Source organism: Camelus bactrianus, chromosome 20, assembly GCF_048773025.1.
Source record: "Camelus bactrianus isolate YW-2024 breed Bactrian camel chromosome 20, ASM4877302v1, whole genome shotgun sequence".
In the NCBI taxonomy this organism is placed as follows: Eukaryota; Metazoa; Chordata; class Mammalia; order Artiodactyla; family Camelidae; genus Camelus; species Camelus bactrianus.
Genome location: NC_133558.1, coordinates 21,089,210 through 21,104,129, shown reverse-complemented (window position 1 = coordinate 21,104,129; position 14,920 = coordinate 21,089,210). Strand labels below are relative to the sequence as shown.

Below are 14,920 nucleotides of genomic sequence, written 5' to 3'. Positions count from 1 at the left end.
CTCACGGGCTTCTTGTTCTGTGACTTGCTGATTCATATCTTTTCTCTCTCTTAAACATTGCTGTTTCTCGTCTTTTTCTTATGAAATTGTGGGGATTTCTGATATATTCTATATAGTAATCTTATGTCAGTATAAATATTGCAAGTCCTTTCTTAACACTTTGCTGCTCAGCAGTTAACTTTGTATACAGTTCCTTCCCTGAACAGAATTATTTCATTTTGAGAGTCAAAACCCATATAATTTGTGCTTTTATAATCTTAAAAGATCCTTTCGAACCCCAAGGCAGTAAAGTTACAAATTTTTGCTAGGATACAACATGATAGAGTGATTCTCCATTTTCTCAATGAGAATATTTTAAAAGATTTTTAACCAGTGTCAAGATGTAAAGTTTTAGATACATAGGAGTTACAGGGAAATAGTCAAATGTCTGCTAACTAGTTACTAACTCACAAATTTAAAATCACATATTTTATAGCATAATATAAATGTAAGCATAATACTGTCTCTACTCTCATATTTCATAAAACAATTTTTATTTGATTCTTCTCATGTAGTTATTTTTGAGTAGGCTAATAACTTGTAAATTTTTTTATTCATTTATGTAAAAAGCAAATCAATTTATTTAAACTAAAAAAACCCCACCAAAAACTATGTCCATTTCTCCTACCTCTTGCCCCTGGCCTCTGGCAACCACAAATCTGTTCTGTTCTCTGTTTCCACAAGCTTAGTTATTCTTTTGTTTTTGTTTATTTGTATTTTTAGATTCCACATATAAGAGAGATCATATGGTGTTTTTCTTTCTCTATCTGACTTATTTCAATTCACACAATGCCCTCAAGGTCCTTCCCTGTTGTTGCAAATGGCAAAATTTCAATCTTTTTTATGGCTGAATAATATTCCATTATATATATAATAATTTATATATATAATAATTTATTTATTATATATATATAATTTATTTATCCATTCATCCATTGATGGACAGTTAGGTTGTTTCCATACCCTGCCCACTGTAAATAATGTTACAGTGAACATGGGAGTGCATATATCTTTTTGAATTAGTGTTTTCATTTTCTTTGGATAAATACCTACCAGCGGAATTGCTAGATCAGATGGTAGTTCTATTTTTAATTTTTTTGAGGCATCTCCATGCTGTTGGTGAATCCTTGTGCACTGTTGGTAGGAGTGTAAATTGGTGGAGCCACTGTGGAAAACATTATGGAAGTTCCTCACGTCTTTATTAATTGAAATCATTTAAGGATAATGTATCTTCTCCAAACAACTTTGAGAGAGTGGGCATAATTTGGAGAGAAAACCCCCCCACAAACTTATATGTAAGGTAATTCTCTCTTTTCTCATGAATAATTTTGGGTAAAATAACTTTGCCTTATATTTATCTGGCCCTAGATGACCTGCCACTATGCCTTCTTCTATTGGTGCTATTGTTTTCCTTTCATAGTCAGATCTTTATTGATCTGGAATTTTTCTATATGGTGTGAGTATGGGTACAACTTTCTTCTTCTCAATACATTAAATTGATCTTCTTAATACTGTTTATCAAATATTCAATTTATTCCTAGGAATTTTATTCCAAATTTCCCTAAATGCATGGATTTGTCTCTGGATTATTCAGTTCAGTTGGTTTGTCAGTTCCTGGGTCCACTTAGCCATGTTTCAATTATTATGGCTTTTTAATATGTATAAAAATTTGGTAGGGCTAGTTTCATTTCCTTTGCCAGCTCACCTCCCCAAAAAAACACATTTTGCTCTTCTTTATCAAAATTGTCTAAGATACTCATGGACTTTATTATCTGGTACATTTTAAAATCAGCTTGTCAAGTTCTCCCCAAATTCTGCTATGATTTTGTTTGGGACAGCATGTAGGTTAGCAATTTGGGAGGAAATTGGACTTCTTCATTATGTTAGGATGCCTCATCCATGAATATGGTATGTCTCTTTGCTTCTTGAGTTCTTCGTCTGTGTATATTAATAAAGTATCTTTTTTCCCATAAAATTCTTATGCTTTTGTTTGTTAATTTCTAAATATGTTATAGTTTTAAAATTACTATTATAAATGGTTGGCAATTTTCAATTATTTTCTAACTGATTATTAGGAGCCTAGGATTTAGGATCATAAATCCTGAGTTCAAGTCATGGTGCTAATGCCTAGCATCTGGGTAAAACTGGGCAATCACTAAACTGCCTCTGTCTCTATTTTCTCATAGTTAAGACAGAGAAAGAATAATATTACTCAAGAGTCACGGTGGCAAATCAGGTAGACTATCCTCTAGTAGTTCAAGTGATTTGGCTGCAGGAAGGAAGGATGTTGAACTAGTTACAGCAACAGCAACCCAAACATCAGGGTCTAGAGCAGTGAATCTTGGTAGAGAAGAGGGAGAGCCCTGAGAGAAGTAAGGTGGGAGGTGGGTGGGGGTGAGGTTGGACAACTGGGAAGTAATGTAATCCTGGTGGGATGCAGAAGTGTGTAGTTTTGAAAAGACACTGAAGGAAGTCACAATGTGGTCTCCTGCTATTGGTTTTAAATTACAAATGACTGACAGATTGAGGAAATTTTGAGTTTATACCACAGAGGCTTGAGTTAAAACCATCTGTCCAGAAGAGGAACCTGAGAACTTCCAGGAGGGAACCTTAGGAAGTAACTAGAAGAGATTTATTTTTATGGCCATATTCTCAGAAAAAACATAAGAACGAATTTATGACTTTCTGCAATGTGCAATGCCAGTGACGTTACTGTAGCTCATTTTGTTTTAGCCAGTCCAAGTACCTGGTAGACCCCCAAGAGCACCTTATAACATGGCCAAGCTTGTGCCAAGACCACAATGCCAACTGCCTTCCTCTTCTCCGATGCAAATCCAGCCCACTCAATGGAGAGGACTTCCTGGCCACCAAACCCGCAATGACTTCTCTTTTCTCTTTTAAGTCCACTGGCCTTATTGCTTACTTTAACATAAACTCTTCTCTTTGTAAATATTTGTTCTCACTCCCCACAAGCGAAAGATGTGGGGGCAGAGTCCACATTTCTTAGCTCTTGGTTTTCCCTGTAATGCTTTGCACATAAACATCATGGTTAGTCCACTTCTGGCCTGTGGTGGCCAGACTAGGGGAAGAGGCAGCAGGAAAGGAGAGGACTCACTCTTTGGGCCCTTGTGTAGTGGCAGGAAAAGAGGGACATCATATGGGAAGCTGGCTGGAGTTCCCAAACTTCTGCAGTCCTGATGCTGCATAAATAATTATCCACTCACCAACATAGATAGGACAGTTGAAATATTCTTTTGGGTTGACTGCAGGTAGGGGACAGAGCTATGTCTGTAAAAAAAAAAAAAAAAAAAAAAAAAGGTTAGGAGGAAGAGGGGAAGAAAGAAACCGCTTCACTGAGCACAGGTCTGTGGTTTTGGTTTTTTCTGTCCTGCTTGATTCTAAAAAACACCCTCAGTCTTCTCATTAATAGAGAAGTGAAATCTTCTACATTTCCTGCTGTTGCCTTGTGGGAAGGTTTCACATCTCCTTTGGCTGCCAGAGCAGAGACTCAGACACGAGAGGGAACTCGCTGAGCCTCAGTGAGCTGGCAGAGGGCTGCACCAGAGTGACCATGGAGGACCCCATGAGTGTTCCTGTGCCAGGGTGGGTTTTGTAGACATTGAAAAGGATCCCAATACCTGGTTCCTGCAAGATTACACTCAGCGCCTACTTAGGGGGAGAAGGAGAGATGGGAGGAAGAAGTGTGCATGTGTGTAGGAGAAGTCACACAAATCTGAAACTGTCGAAAGAGAAAGTGGAAGAGACACTGGTTCTAAGAGCAGAAGGAACTGTGAATCGGAAAGATAAGACTTAGAAGGATGGGGTGGCTCTTCTCTTTCTCCTTTTCTCAGGGGAGGCGGCCACAAGCTACCTTTATGTGGGTCATCTCAGTCCCAGGATGTAGTGAGCGTGTGGGCACGTGCAAGTGTGTGTGTGTGTGTGTGTGTGTGTACCTCTAGACCTTGGGGGTGACTCTTTAGACCTGTTTTCCAAACTCTAAAATGAGGACAACTAACAGGTCTTCTGAGATGAAGTGAGACAGTGTGTAAAGGGTCTGCTTAGCACAGCATCTGTCACAAAGTAGCAGCACAGCAAATTTTGGACTTCCTCACCCCTATTTTCTGCCCATTCAACACACTTAATGGTTCATTAGAGACGTTAAAGTGCAGAACAATCTTATAACCAAGATGGGGTTGAGAGTTGGGGTGGAGCTTCAGTTAAGCTCAACTAGTTACTCAAAACAAGTCTTTTTTTCTGATAATCATCTTGGTATTCTGTTTTGGTACATGCTTTTTCCCCTCCTTCCCTTTTTTCTTCATAAATATCAGATTCTCTTGGGGTCAGGGACTTTGAGGGAGGACAAATTAGTGTGGTATCAAGGGGTTCCCGCCTAATCCCCTTTTGTTTAGCTCGCTATTAAGTCAAATTCAAGAGTGTTCAGAAACCAAGGCAGCTCTGAAGACTGGTGGGGAGCCCGGAGAAGCCAACTTAAGAGTTTTAAATGTGTAATGGAAAAATCTATCAATTGTATAGTTCACAATGACCATGAATTGCCATTGAAAATCTGTCTTTTCCAGGGGGAGAAAAGTAGGGAAGCTTTATCTCATTTTTCTAGTGGCCTCATAATGCGAGCTCCTGCCCCAGGACACATGGGACCAGTAGGGGAAACACACGGGACAGTTTTGAGTTGGGGGAGACAAGTGAGCTCTGGGCACTGGCCCGTCACCAGCTGTTTATCAAGGGATTTAAGTGGAGTTGCCCTGTGGTCTGCCCTGAGATGGTTCAGAAGGTAGGAGCATAGGGTTTCCTGGCTCCAGAGAGCAGAAAGCAGAAAGGAGCCTGCTTGGCTAGTACAGAAGAAGCAGTGGAGGCCCAGGGAGTGATTTCCAGGGTTGTGGCCCTGATCTCTAAGGTGGAACTGCTTCCCTTAATCTGCATCTTGTTTTAGGGCCAGATAACTGCACTCTCCCTGTGCCTGCTTCCTTCTCAGCAGCCCTGCCTCTGCCACCTCCCCAGGAGGGCCCCTTGTCCTGTTGTGATAGGACAGACCTAGGGTTATATAACCAAGGGTTAATTTCCCAAGTAACTTCCCTTTAAGGAACAAGAGAGGTTATCTAGTCCCAGTCTTTGGGAGAACTTTGAGAAGAAACAGGTAAACCAGTGGGCAGTCTAGGCTACATACATCCTGGGAAGAATGCAATGATTCTCTCCATTTATCTAGGGAAATCCTCCTATTCCACAGGAGAAGAGTTAAGAAAGACACCAGGAGTTGTTTAAAGCCTAGGGCAGGATGAGATTTACCTAGTGACTGATGATGCTGGGCTGGGGCGCTCAGCGATTTGTCTGTACACTTGTCCCCACCTACCCAGCCAATCTGACAATTCTGTTTGGGACAGCGACTTAGATGCGCTGGTAAGGAACAGGTTTAGTATCTAGGGGCTTGGTTGCTGAGAACCACTCACTTAGAGAGCATCAGGGGGGCCTGGGCGTTACCACATTCCCACTCAGCGTCTGGAGACCACCTACCCAGGCTGGGACTTCTGGAGCAGGCGAGGACCCAAGGCCCCTGGAAGAGCTGGTCCAGGGGACTGAATTCCCTGGGGCTGCCCAGAGCGGAGAATGACATCCCTCCTGCCGCTGCTGCTGGGCCTCAGCCTGGGCTGCACCGGAGCAGGTAAGGACATTCCCTCCTGGGACCCTCCCATCCTCTGCTCCTTTGGAGTAAGAGGGTTAGTTTATTATTGGATTCGGACATCCCAAACAAGTTGTCTCCCTATTATACAAGCCTATAGCACTTTGTATTGTATCTTTGTCGCAACTTTAATCGTAATTAAGCTGTATAATTATTTGTGTTATAGACAGTTCCTGCTGGAATGTAGGCAAAGGCAAAATCTGTTTTGTTTACTGCTGCAACCGCCTAGCACAGTACCTGGTACATAGTGAATGCTTCGTGAGCGAGCATGAATATTTAATAATATAGCCAGCACAGGACAAAGCTAACTCTTTCCTTTGACCACCCCACCCCTTTCCACTCAATAATTTGCCTTACTGTAATAATAAGGTTTATTTTGAAATAGATATTCTTTAATTAGTTTTCAATGTTCTATTGAATAGATTTAATATTATCTAAGAACTTATTATCTATAAATAAAAATCACATTGAGAAACAATTAACTCCTGATTGCTTCATAGAAAACGTCGAGAAAAAAATTAGGAAGACATTTCACACTTTTATGTCATACCTGGTTATTCCTTTTTGTGTGTGTGTGTAGATGTGTATGTATGTATCATAATATGACAATATTTAAGTATTTATTTAAATAAATAAAACATTTTCTTTTTTTAAAACAAATTTAGGGGGAGGTAATTAGGTTTATTTATTTGTTTCTTTTTAATAGAGGTACCGGGGATTTAACCCAGGACCTTGTGCATGCTAGGCATGTACTCTCCCACTGAGCTATACCTTCTCCCTCCTCCAAAACATTTTCAATTTTCTTTTTTGCCAGTTAAATAAAATAATTACTTCTAAAAATTAAAACAAATTTTTTGCCTTACTGAAGGTCTTATCCTGTGTTTACACATGCACATCACTTGGGGCCACTCCTGTCCCCATACTTGGTCTCACATAAAAAGGAGATGGGATCTAAAAAGTCCTCTGCTACTACCATCTATTCCCTGAATGGGGACTCTCAGAGACTCTAGGACACAAGCTTGGTCAGGAGATGCTGCCTCCGGCAGGAACCTATACCCCAGTCACTGGGTGTAACTGAAGCTTGGACTCCCAGCAGAAGATGGTGACCTGCCCTCCCCTTCTCTGGCCCCTGTAGGTGGCTTTGTGGCTCATGTGGAAAGCAGCTGTCTGTTGGATGATGACGGGACACCAAAGGAGTTCAAGTATTGTATTTCCTTCAACAAGGATTTGCTGACCTGCTGGGATCCCCTGCAGGCCAATATGGTCCCTTGTGAATTTGGGGTGCTGTATGGCTTGGCTAAATACCTCTCAGATTTCCTCAACCGAAATGAAAACCTGATCCAGCGCTTGTCCAATGGGCTCCAGGACTGTGCCACACACACCCAGCCCTTCTGGAAATCACTGACCCACAGGACACGTAAGGAGATGGGGGAGCAGAGGGACTGTTAGGAAGCATGGTTAGGAGAGGAGAGGTGAGGAAGGATCCCTCAGCTGGCGGCGGGGTTGAGATTTGGGCAGAAGAGAAGCCAAAAATGTGAGGACCTAGAATGTGGAGAGAGGGAGGGTTGACCCTCAAGGGGAAACAAAGTGGCTGTTGGGGATGGGGCAGGGATGAGAAAGGGGAGGTGACCTTTGAGCGGGTGAGGGGCTATTGTGGGGAGAGTATGTGTGTTTTCTTTCTGTACAGGGTATCTCAGGATGCAGATCCAAGTTCAACCAGGGGTTGAACTGTCAGAATAACCAGAATGGCTTTTCCCAAAATGCTCATGCCTCTGTATCCCAGGTTTTGATGTTCCAGGTCTGGGATGGGCCCAGGCATGGTAATATTTGGGGCAGCCTCCCAGCGGATTCTGATGCATACTCTCTCACCCTTCATAACTTGCACTGAGAATGACTGAGACTGACTCTATAGGGCAGAGTATTGTGTCTTAAGATGTGATTTCTCAGAATTGTGCCAGAAAGGTGCTTGTTAACAATGCAAGTCTTTGAGTACCACTACAGAGCCATCGAATGGAAATATCTGCAGATGCAAGTTAGAGAACCTGCATTTTATCACAATTCCTTGGATTTTTATTTAAGATTTTGCTTGAAAAACACCAAGGCAAGCAGAAGGGTCACCTGGAAGACTAAACCATTAAAAGATGGCAAGATTACAAATAACAAGTTTCTACTGTATAGTACAGGGAATTATATTCAATACATTGTAGTAACCTATAATGAAAAAGAATATGAAAACGAATCTATATCTATGACTGAACTATACGCTGTAAACCAGAAATTGACACAACATTGTAAACTGACTATACTTCAATTAAAAAAGGATGGCAATATTAATAATCTCATTAAGTTGGACTACCCTAATCCAAATTTAAGAGAGTTAGTCCTGAGTTAGTCTTGTTTCTTTAAACTATTCAAGGAAAAAAGGTTTTACTTAGCAAATTGATTTGTTAAATCAGATTTGAGGACAGAAGTGTTTTCCTACCTTTGCAAACTGGACAATCATTAGCTTATGTAGTTGAAATAAATACAATGACTTCTGAAACAGCTTGCAGTTCAGACCCAGCTTCTACTTAATGATGCTCAAACATAATTTTAGAGGAGAAAAGAAAGGAAGGAGCCGTGATGGAATGGGAGAAAAGAAAGAGTGAAGTGGAAATAGAATATAACCCCCCATTTTCAAAGGGATGTATGATGGAATGAGATGGGGTGGGGGAGGGGTGGGGTGTTTTGGTTGGCAAAATCCAAAAGAATTGAAGTAGGAAAGAAACTAGGCTGGAGGAAAAGTCAGGAATATTACCCTCCTTTGTGACCAGTTTTTCCTCCTCTGCAGGGCCACCATCTGTGCAAGTAGCCAAAACCACTCCTTTTAACACGAGGGAGTCCGTGATGCTGGCCTGCTATGTGTGGGACTTCTATCCAGCTGATGTGATCATCACGTGGAGGAAGAACGGGCAGCCAATCCTCCCTCACAGCAGTGCCCAAAATATTGCACAGCCCAATGGAGACTGGACATACCAAACGGTCTCGCATTTGGCTACAACTCCCTCTTTTGGGGACACCTACACCTGTGTGGTGGAGCACATTGGTTCTCCTGAGCCCATCCTTCAGGACTGGAGTAAGTGTGTGCAGATGGGAAGAATTAGCATGTAAGCAGAGAGCTACTGCAAGTGGGTGGTTGAAAAAAGACCAGTATTTTGGCAGAGGGAATGTGAGATGGGTAGGTCCATGGTATACGGTTGAACGGAGGATGCTAAGAATCACTGAATCTCTAGGAACTTATAGAGGGTTCATGACGAGAGATGGGGAAGGGGGTACCAAAAGGAAAAAGAATTGGTTATTGTTGTTGTTGCCATGGTGATCTGGTTGCTGTTGTCATGTGCTTGTCTGAGGGTGAGAGGGGAGAATGACTGTCCTGAAAAGAAGATGTTGATTTGGTAATGATGCAATATTCTAGGATCCTCGGATTTCAACTATTCTGTTGTCAGGTCAGGAATGGGAATTGGAGACCTAAAGAAGGTCGCAGAAGAAAGGAGACTCTCTCGCAGTGTGGGGGCAGTACTGAATCTGGGCTGCTCTATCAGGGAGGAAAAAGCCATGGCTGGCAGACACTTTGGTGGGCATGCTTGGGGGCTACTGAACAAGGGCCAGACATCATTGTTTAAACCCCAGGTGGAAGTAGTTAAAGGAAATGAGAGAAGAGAAGTTGCACACAGATTTGGGGATTCTTGAGAGAGTGAGAGGGGAAAAAATGAGGAAGAGGAAGGGTACAAAAGGCCAGGGACAGACTGGCTGCTGAGCCCAGGCCCCTCCCCCCTCCTCGTGGGAAGTGTTGTGTCTTGCTGGGCAGCTGGGAAGGACATGAGGGGCGCGGCGTGGAACCCACCGGCTCCCCTGAGCTCTCCTGGGACCGCCTCCACAGCGTGCACAAGGAGTGTCCTTGGGTGGCGGAATGTTCATTTTAGCATTAAAGGAATCCGAGTGGGACAGGTCAGAGTAGGACCAGCTCCAGGAAGTGGGGGCTGTGGAGAAGGGTGGAGACAGGTTCGGACAGGACACATGGCGAATCTGGATGGGGGCGGGTGGGAGACATGTAAGTTCTCAGATAGCTCACAGAATGGAACCATCAGAAGTTAGGAAAGGTGAAAAGACATGTTAATAGGAAAATGCTCAGGTAGTGCAAATAAGAGAGCAAATATTGTCACCATGGGTAAATGGAGAGGGGGAATAGGAACACTTTACTCTTGGACGAGGGTGTCTTTGGGGTGAAGGAAGACAACAGGCTGTCTTGAGAGGCCCTGCCATGTTAGTGAGGTGGAAACCAGGGTACTAACTCTGGGGGCCGTGGTTCCCCAGGGTTGCTCTGTGAGTAGAGATCCACAGGGTGGGGGTTTTGAGGAAAGATCATTTCCTTGGGAGTGGGTTGCTGTGAGCTGGACCCTTGGGGTTGGCATCTTAGAATCTGCTAGGGGGAGGTTGCAGTAAATTAAGTTGCTCTGGGGATGAGCAACAGAAATTGGTTCTAGTAAGTCTATCCTTGCAGCTCCTGGGCTGTCCCCAATCCAGACAGTGAAGGTTTCTGTGTCAGCAGTGACTCTGGGCCTGGGGCTCATCATCTTCTCTCTCGGTTTGCTCAGCTGGCGGAGAGCTGCCTCCTCTGGTGAGTGACCCTTCTGAACGCTCAACCCTGATCTCTGCTCACGTTCTGTTTGTGACGGGTTCAAGCATTGCTGCCCCACTGGCTGTGAATAACACCAGATTGTTTCATCTAATCAAATGTTTTCTTCTTTTAGGCTACATTGTCCTCCCAGGGTCCGTTTATCCAGAAGGTAACATCTCTGTTGGTCTGTTTGCCTGCTGGTCCTTTGGAGGGGGTGAGGGTTAGAGGAATCAGCGTTGGGTTCAGCTAATGGTGCTTATAGCAGGGGTGAGCATCTACCAGGATCTAGCTAAGAGTATGATGTTTTTTGTTCTTTTAATTTATTTTATTTTGAAGGGCGGAGTGGTAGTTAGGTTTGTTTGTTTGTTTGTTTGTTTATTTTTAGAGGCAGTACTGGGTATTGAACCCAGGACCTTGTATATGCTAAGCATGCGCTCTACCACTTGAGCTATATCCTCCCAATAAGAGCATGATTTAAGCTGCCATTGTTGGGATTAGGCGCCAGAGAGAGGGAAGCCTAGCTCCTCCTCCTCTACCCTCTTCTACCCAATGGAGCATCTGAAGGTGGCTCCTCAGTATTAGAGTCTGGCGATCTAGAATTTCCAGTATTACTGTAGTAAGTGCTCTGGTATGGATGGTTAAAGGGACAAACAATGGGGTCAGGTTGGCTTGGTGCTTTATTATTTCCTTTTTACTTCTTCTGCAGGTCAGCACATTTCCTAGAGGTGGAATTCTACAGCTTCCACTCCATGTGAGAAGGAGATTCAAACTCTTAGGGCTGCTGCTGGGCCCTTCCAACATCCTCAAACCCTCCACATATTCTTGGATCTTAGAGTTTCTCTATTCGATTCTTTGAATTTCCCAGTCCCCGCTTAGCAACTTGGGGGAACTCATTCCTGGGAATATTCTGAAACCAAGGCTATGTCTCTGGGGTGAATATAATTTGGGGAGGAAGGTCAAAGACCCTCTTTGGGGTCCCCCTGTGCTACAGAGGGCAGTGAGTCGCTGGTGGTCATCTCTGAGGAATAAACTCTGGTGGAAATACTGTTTTTTCCATGCTTTTTCCTGGGGTGGGACTGGGCAGAGTTAGGCGCTGGGCTTGATTTTCTCCTACTTGAGTGGAGGAGTCATGGTTTCCTCCCATTTTCCCATCTAGACACAGCAGAATGTGGGGCAGTTTTCTGATTTATAATTCATAAGAAGACATTAACCTGTGGTGGGACGGAGTCACAGAGTAAGGGCTAAGTAGGGGATTAACAGTGTACTTATCTCATAAGGGATCTTAATGAGGATTAAATGAGCTCATACCTGTAAATGGCTAAGACCATTATCTGGCACATAGCGAGCCCACAACAGCGACATTAGCTATTATCAGTCATTCAGTTTTCTGGGCTAGGCATTCTACAAGGTGCTTAATGTGTATTGTTGCATTTGATCCTCATCACGGCTCTGATACAGACCCTCAGAGAGCCAGGATTCAGGGGACAGAGCTTAACTTCAGATCTGAGTTCTGGGTGGTTATTACTTCCACATCCTGCATGGGATGGGAGCTTAGCTTGAGTGCTTATCAAGACCTAGGCACTGGCCTAAGTGACTTAAGTTTGCATCACATTCACTTTTCACAATTACCCCATAAGGAACAGATTGTCTTCCTCCAAGTCACTGACCAGGAAGCGAGGTTTAGAGAGGTTAAATAACTTGTCTAAGATAAAAGAGCAAATTTGCTAGAGGATGTTTGTCTATCTGAGCTGGAAGTAACTAGGCTGATTTGTTCTGAGGACCCTCCTGCTGGTAGCACACCACTCTTCAGACCCTTCTTCCATTCCCTTCCACCCCAAACCCAAGGGGCATCCACTACTGGGGGCTAGATTTCACACGGTGGATGAAAGGCACTGTTTGTTCCCAGTGAAGGGCGACACCTGCTGGACACAGAAAGCTGAGCTATGGAATTGCCTTTGGAATTAGAGTTGGATACTGGACTTCAGGCAATGAAAATAAATTGGGAATGAAGACAAGTCCTGGAGGAGGAGTTTAGCCTAACAGAGAGTTGTGGAGGGAGAACAAGGGGTTATGGATGCCTGTCTGTGGGTGGGTGTCTATGTGGGAACACATATGATCAGAATCTGATGAGCTAGGGAGGGTCAGAAGACAGACTGTGTGTGGACTCTTCCTGGGTGCTTCTCTGCATTGTTGTATGTGGGTGGGTGGAAGGGGTGGTCGTGGGGGCTGGGACCCTTCGTCCTTGCATGGTTTCTATGCTGATGGGGGCCTGGAGAAGAGTTGGGGGTAGTAGCACTGTTTATGGATACTTGAAGTGGGTGCTCAGTGTTTGTCCAATCAGTAAATTGATTTCCACCACATCCGTGGTCTCCCCAGAAGAATTCTTGTAAGCAGGGCAACTCTTCTGGAAGGAATTTAGTGAAGAATTCAATGGGAGAGGAAAATGTTCATGAGTTCAAAATGGCTATTCTCTGAGAGGAAATAGTGGTGTGTGCTCTGTTAATCAGTAAATGCAGGTTCAGGAAACAATCTCTACAAATTGTATCAATTTTGTTTTGTCTTTAAAAAGCTTTTGTATAACATTAATCCTTTAGCCTGTATGTCATGTAAGTAATCTTCCACTTCTCCTCCACTATGTGCTTTCTTTAATAACTTGCTCTTTGAAGTCTTGCCGTATTGCTTAATTTTCAGTTCTCCATTCGCTGTTCTTGTTTTTGTTTTTGCTTGTTTGACAAAGCCAATTTCTTCTGAAATTCTAGGGCTTTGGGTCTTGTCTCTGCTTGGCCATTTGTGAAGGAGAAGCTGTACATCTGAAGGTCTGGGTCTGGTCTCAGCAGTGGAAATCACAGTGACCAGACTCCAGGAGAAGGAGGGAGGGAGTCAGCTAATTGGAGAGCTTCCGGTCCCCCTCTAAAAGTTCCCATCAGGTTTTTCTGTGCCCTCATCCTGTAGGTTTTTGTTTTATAGGGAAGGCTGTCCCCTTTCAGATAAGGGTAGGAAAAAATGCCACGTAGGTCTCCCGGGGTCTAGGAAGTGAGATTACAAGAGGGAGAAAAGGGAGGATGTATATACTGTTACACAGGGGAGTGAGGAGTGAGTGGTGCCTGGAAAGAAGGTAGAAGAAGGGTAATGATGGACCAGCTCCAGGACTGTGTGAGGAGAGTAGGATGTTACAGATCGCAAAATACCATAAAAGGGTGTGTGTGTGTGTGTGTGTGTGTGAGAGAGAGAGAGAGAGAGAGTGAGAGAGAGAGAGAGGAAGAGAGGAAGAGAGAAAGAGAGAGTTGGGCTTTCGGGTTATATCTATCCCAACGATTGGTTCTCTCCTTTCAATGTCTTGCTTGTTTTAAAAACTGAACTCAGAGCTGGATTTGACTCTAAAGGTCATCTGGTCCAACTCTCTACCCATAAAGGATGTGGGTTTGTGTTCATGAGGGCAGGCACTTCAACCCTTGGGCGGATACCAGTACTTTAGAGAAATGTGTTGACCCCAGTTTGGAGGTTCTCCTTTGGAACATTGAGGACAATGGGAATAAAACCAAATGCACCCCGGGAGGATGTCTCCTCAGTGTTTTTCCTGAGGCATCTCATGCTCCTTTGTTCCAGGTTCTCTTTGTTCCCGTACTCAGGCACACGTTCATGTGAAAGGAACAGACAAGGATTGGTATTTTCTCTCACTGTTTATTTTGGAAAATTATTTTTAGATTATCTTCTCAAGTAATTCTGTTTCCAAAGTAAAATTGGGGGAGTCAGATGACAGATGAGGGTGGAGTCGGACTCCATCCCCATTTTGGTCTTGGTTGCAGTGCCTGCTATTCCCAAGAGCCCTCCCACTGCCTTGAAGCAGTTCATGGGGGATTCCTCCCTAATGCTTCTTGCCACCCCCCGGCCAGACAGGTCCCCAGGATCTGCAGAGAGTGGAGATGCCCCAAACTCAAAGAGGTTGCTCCCAGACAAGGGGTCACTGGCTTTCCTGATGCTTCCTCTCCTGCTTTTCCATTACATCTGAGGCTTCGAAGAGCCCCTGGCCAGAGTGGACTGGGGCAGGGAATGAAGAAATAAGTGACTTTCATTGTATCAGGGCCTCAACAGAAAACAGACGGCACACTCAAACTAGGGTAGTTCAAGGTGAGACCGTTTGTAAGGAATTGTTTACAAGGAAGTGGGTAGAGGGAGGTACAGTAACCTGGAGCTAGCAGGCGCTGAGCTGTCACTACCCCAAGGGATGGGAGGGGTTATCAGAACTTAGAAGGAGGACAAATCCTGTAGAGTCCCCACCTTGCCAGCGGCAGTACCCTTCAGTCAAGGGACACAGCCAGCCTAAGGTAACCTTGCAGGGAGGGGGCCAAGGGAATAAAAACTCCTCCTCCCTCTGCTCTCCTGGACAAGGCTGAAAGCAGGAGAAAGCCAGGGAGGCTGTGATGTCCTACAGGTCAGTGCCCGGGGCAGACAGCAGGGTGGAGAAGTGCAGAGAGTAAGACCTGAAGGCAGAGGGAGGACAGTCTGCAAGTTCCCAATAGGAGGGAAAGAAG

The 14,920-nt window shown here is 44.1% G+C and overlaps 1 protein-coding gene across 1 annotated transcript; it reads left to right on the top strand.

Annotated features, from left to right (window-relative positions):
- Nucleotides 1-4,008: 4,008 nt before the first annotated feature.
- On the top strand, nt 4,009-11,433 carry LOC105064239 (HLA class II histocompatibility antigen, DM beta chain). Its single transcript, XM_010949114.3, has 6 exons — nt 4,009-5,713; nt 6,867-7,148; nt 8,562-8,846; nt 10,272-10,388; nt 10,522-10,557; nt 11,095-11,433. Exons 1-6 carry the CDS (start codon nt 5,659-5,661, stop codon nt 11,109-11,111), a joined length of 792 nt encoding a protein of 263 aa, XP_010947416.2. The 5' UTR covers nt 4,009-5,658; the 3' UTR covers nt 11,112-11,433.
- The last annotated feature ends 3,487 nt before the right edge of the window (nt 11,434-14,920 follow it).

Excerpts from the sequence above, each read along its gene's own strand:
- LOC105064239 (XM_010949114.3), top strand. The coding sequence starts at position 5,659 with ATGACATCCCTCCTGCCGCTGCTGCTGGGCCTCAGCCTGGGCTGCACC. Across the intron at positions 7,149-8,561 it reads ATCACTGACCCACAGGACAC|GGCCACCATCTGTGCAAGTA; the intron begins GTAAGGAGATGG and ends CCTCCTCTGCAG. Across the intron at positions 10,389-10,521 it reads GCGGAGAGCTGCCTCCTCTG|GCTACATTGTCCTCCCAGGG; the intron begins GTGAGTGACCCT and ends TTCTTCTTTTAG.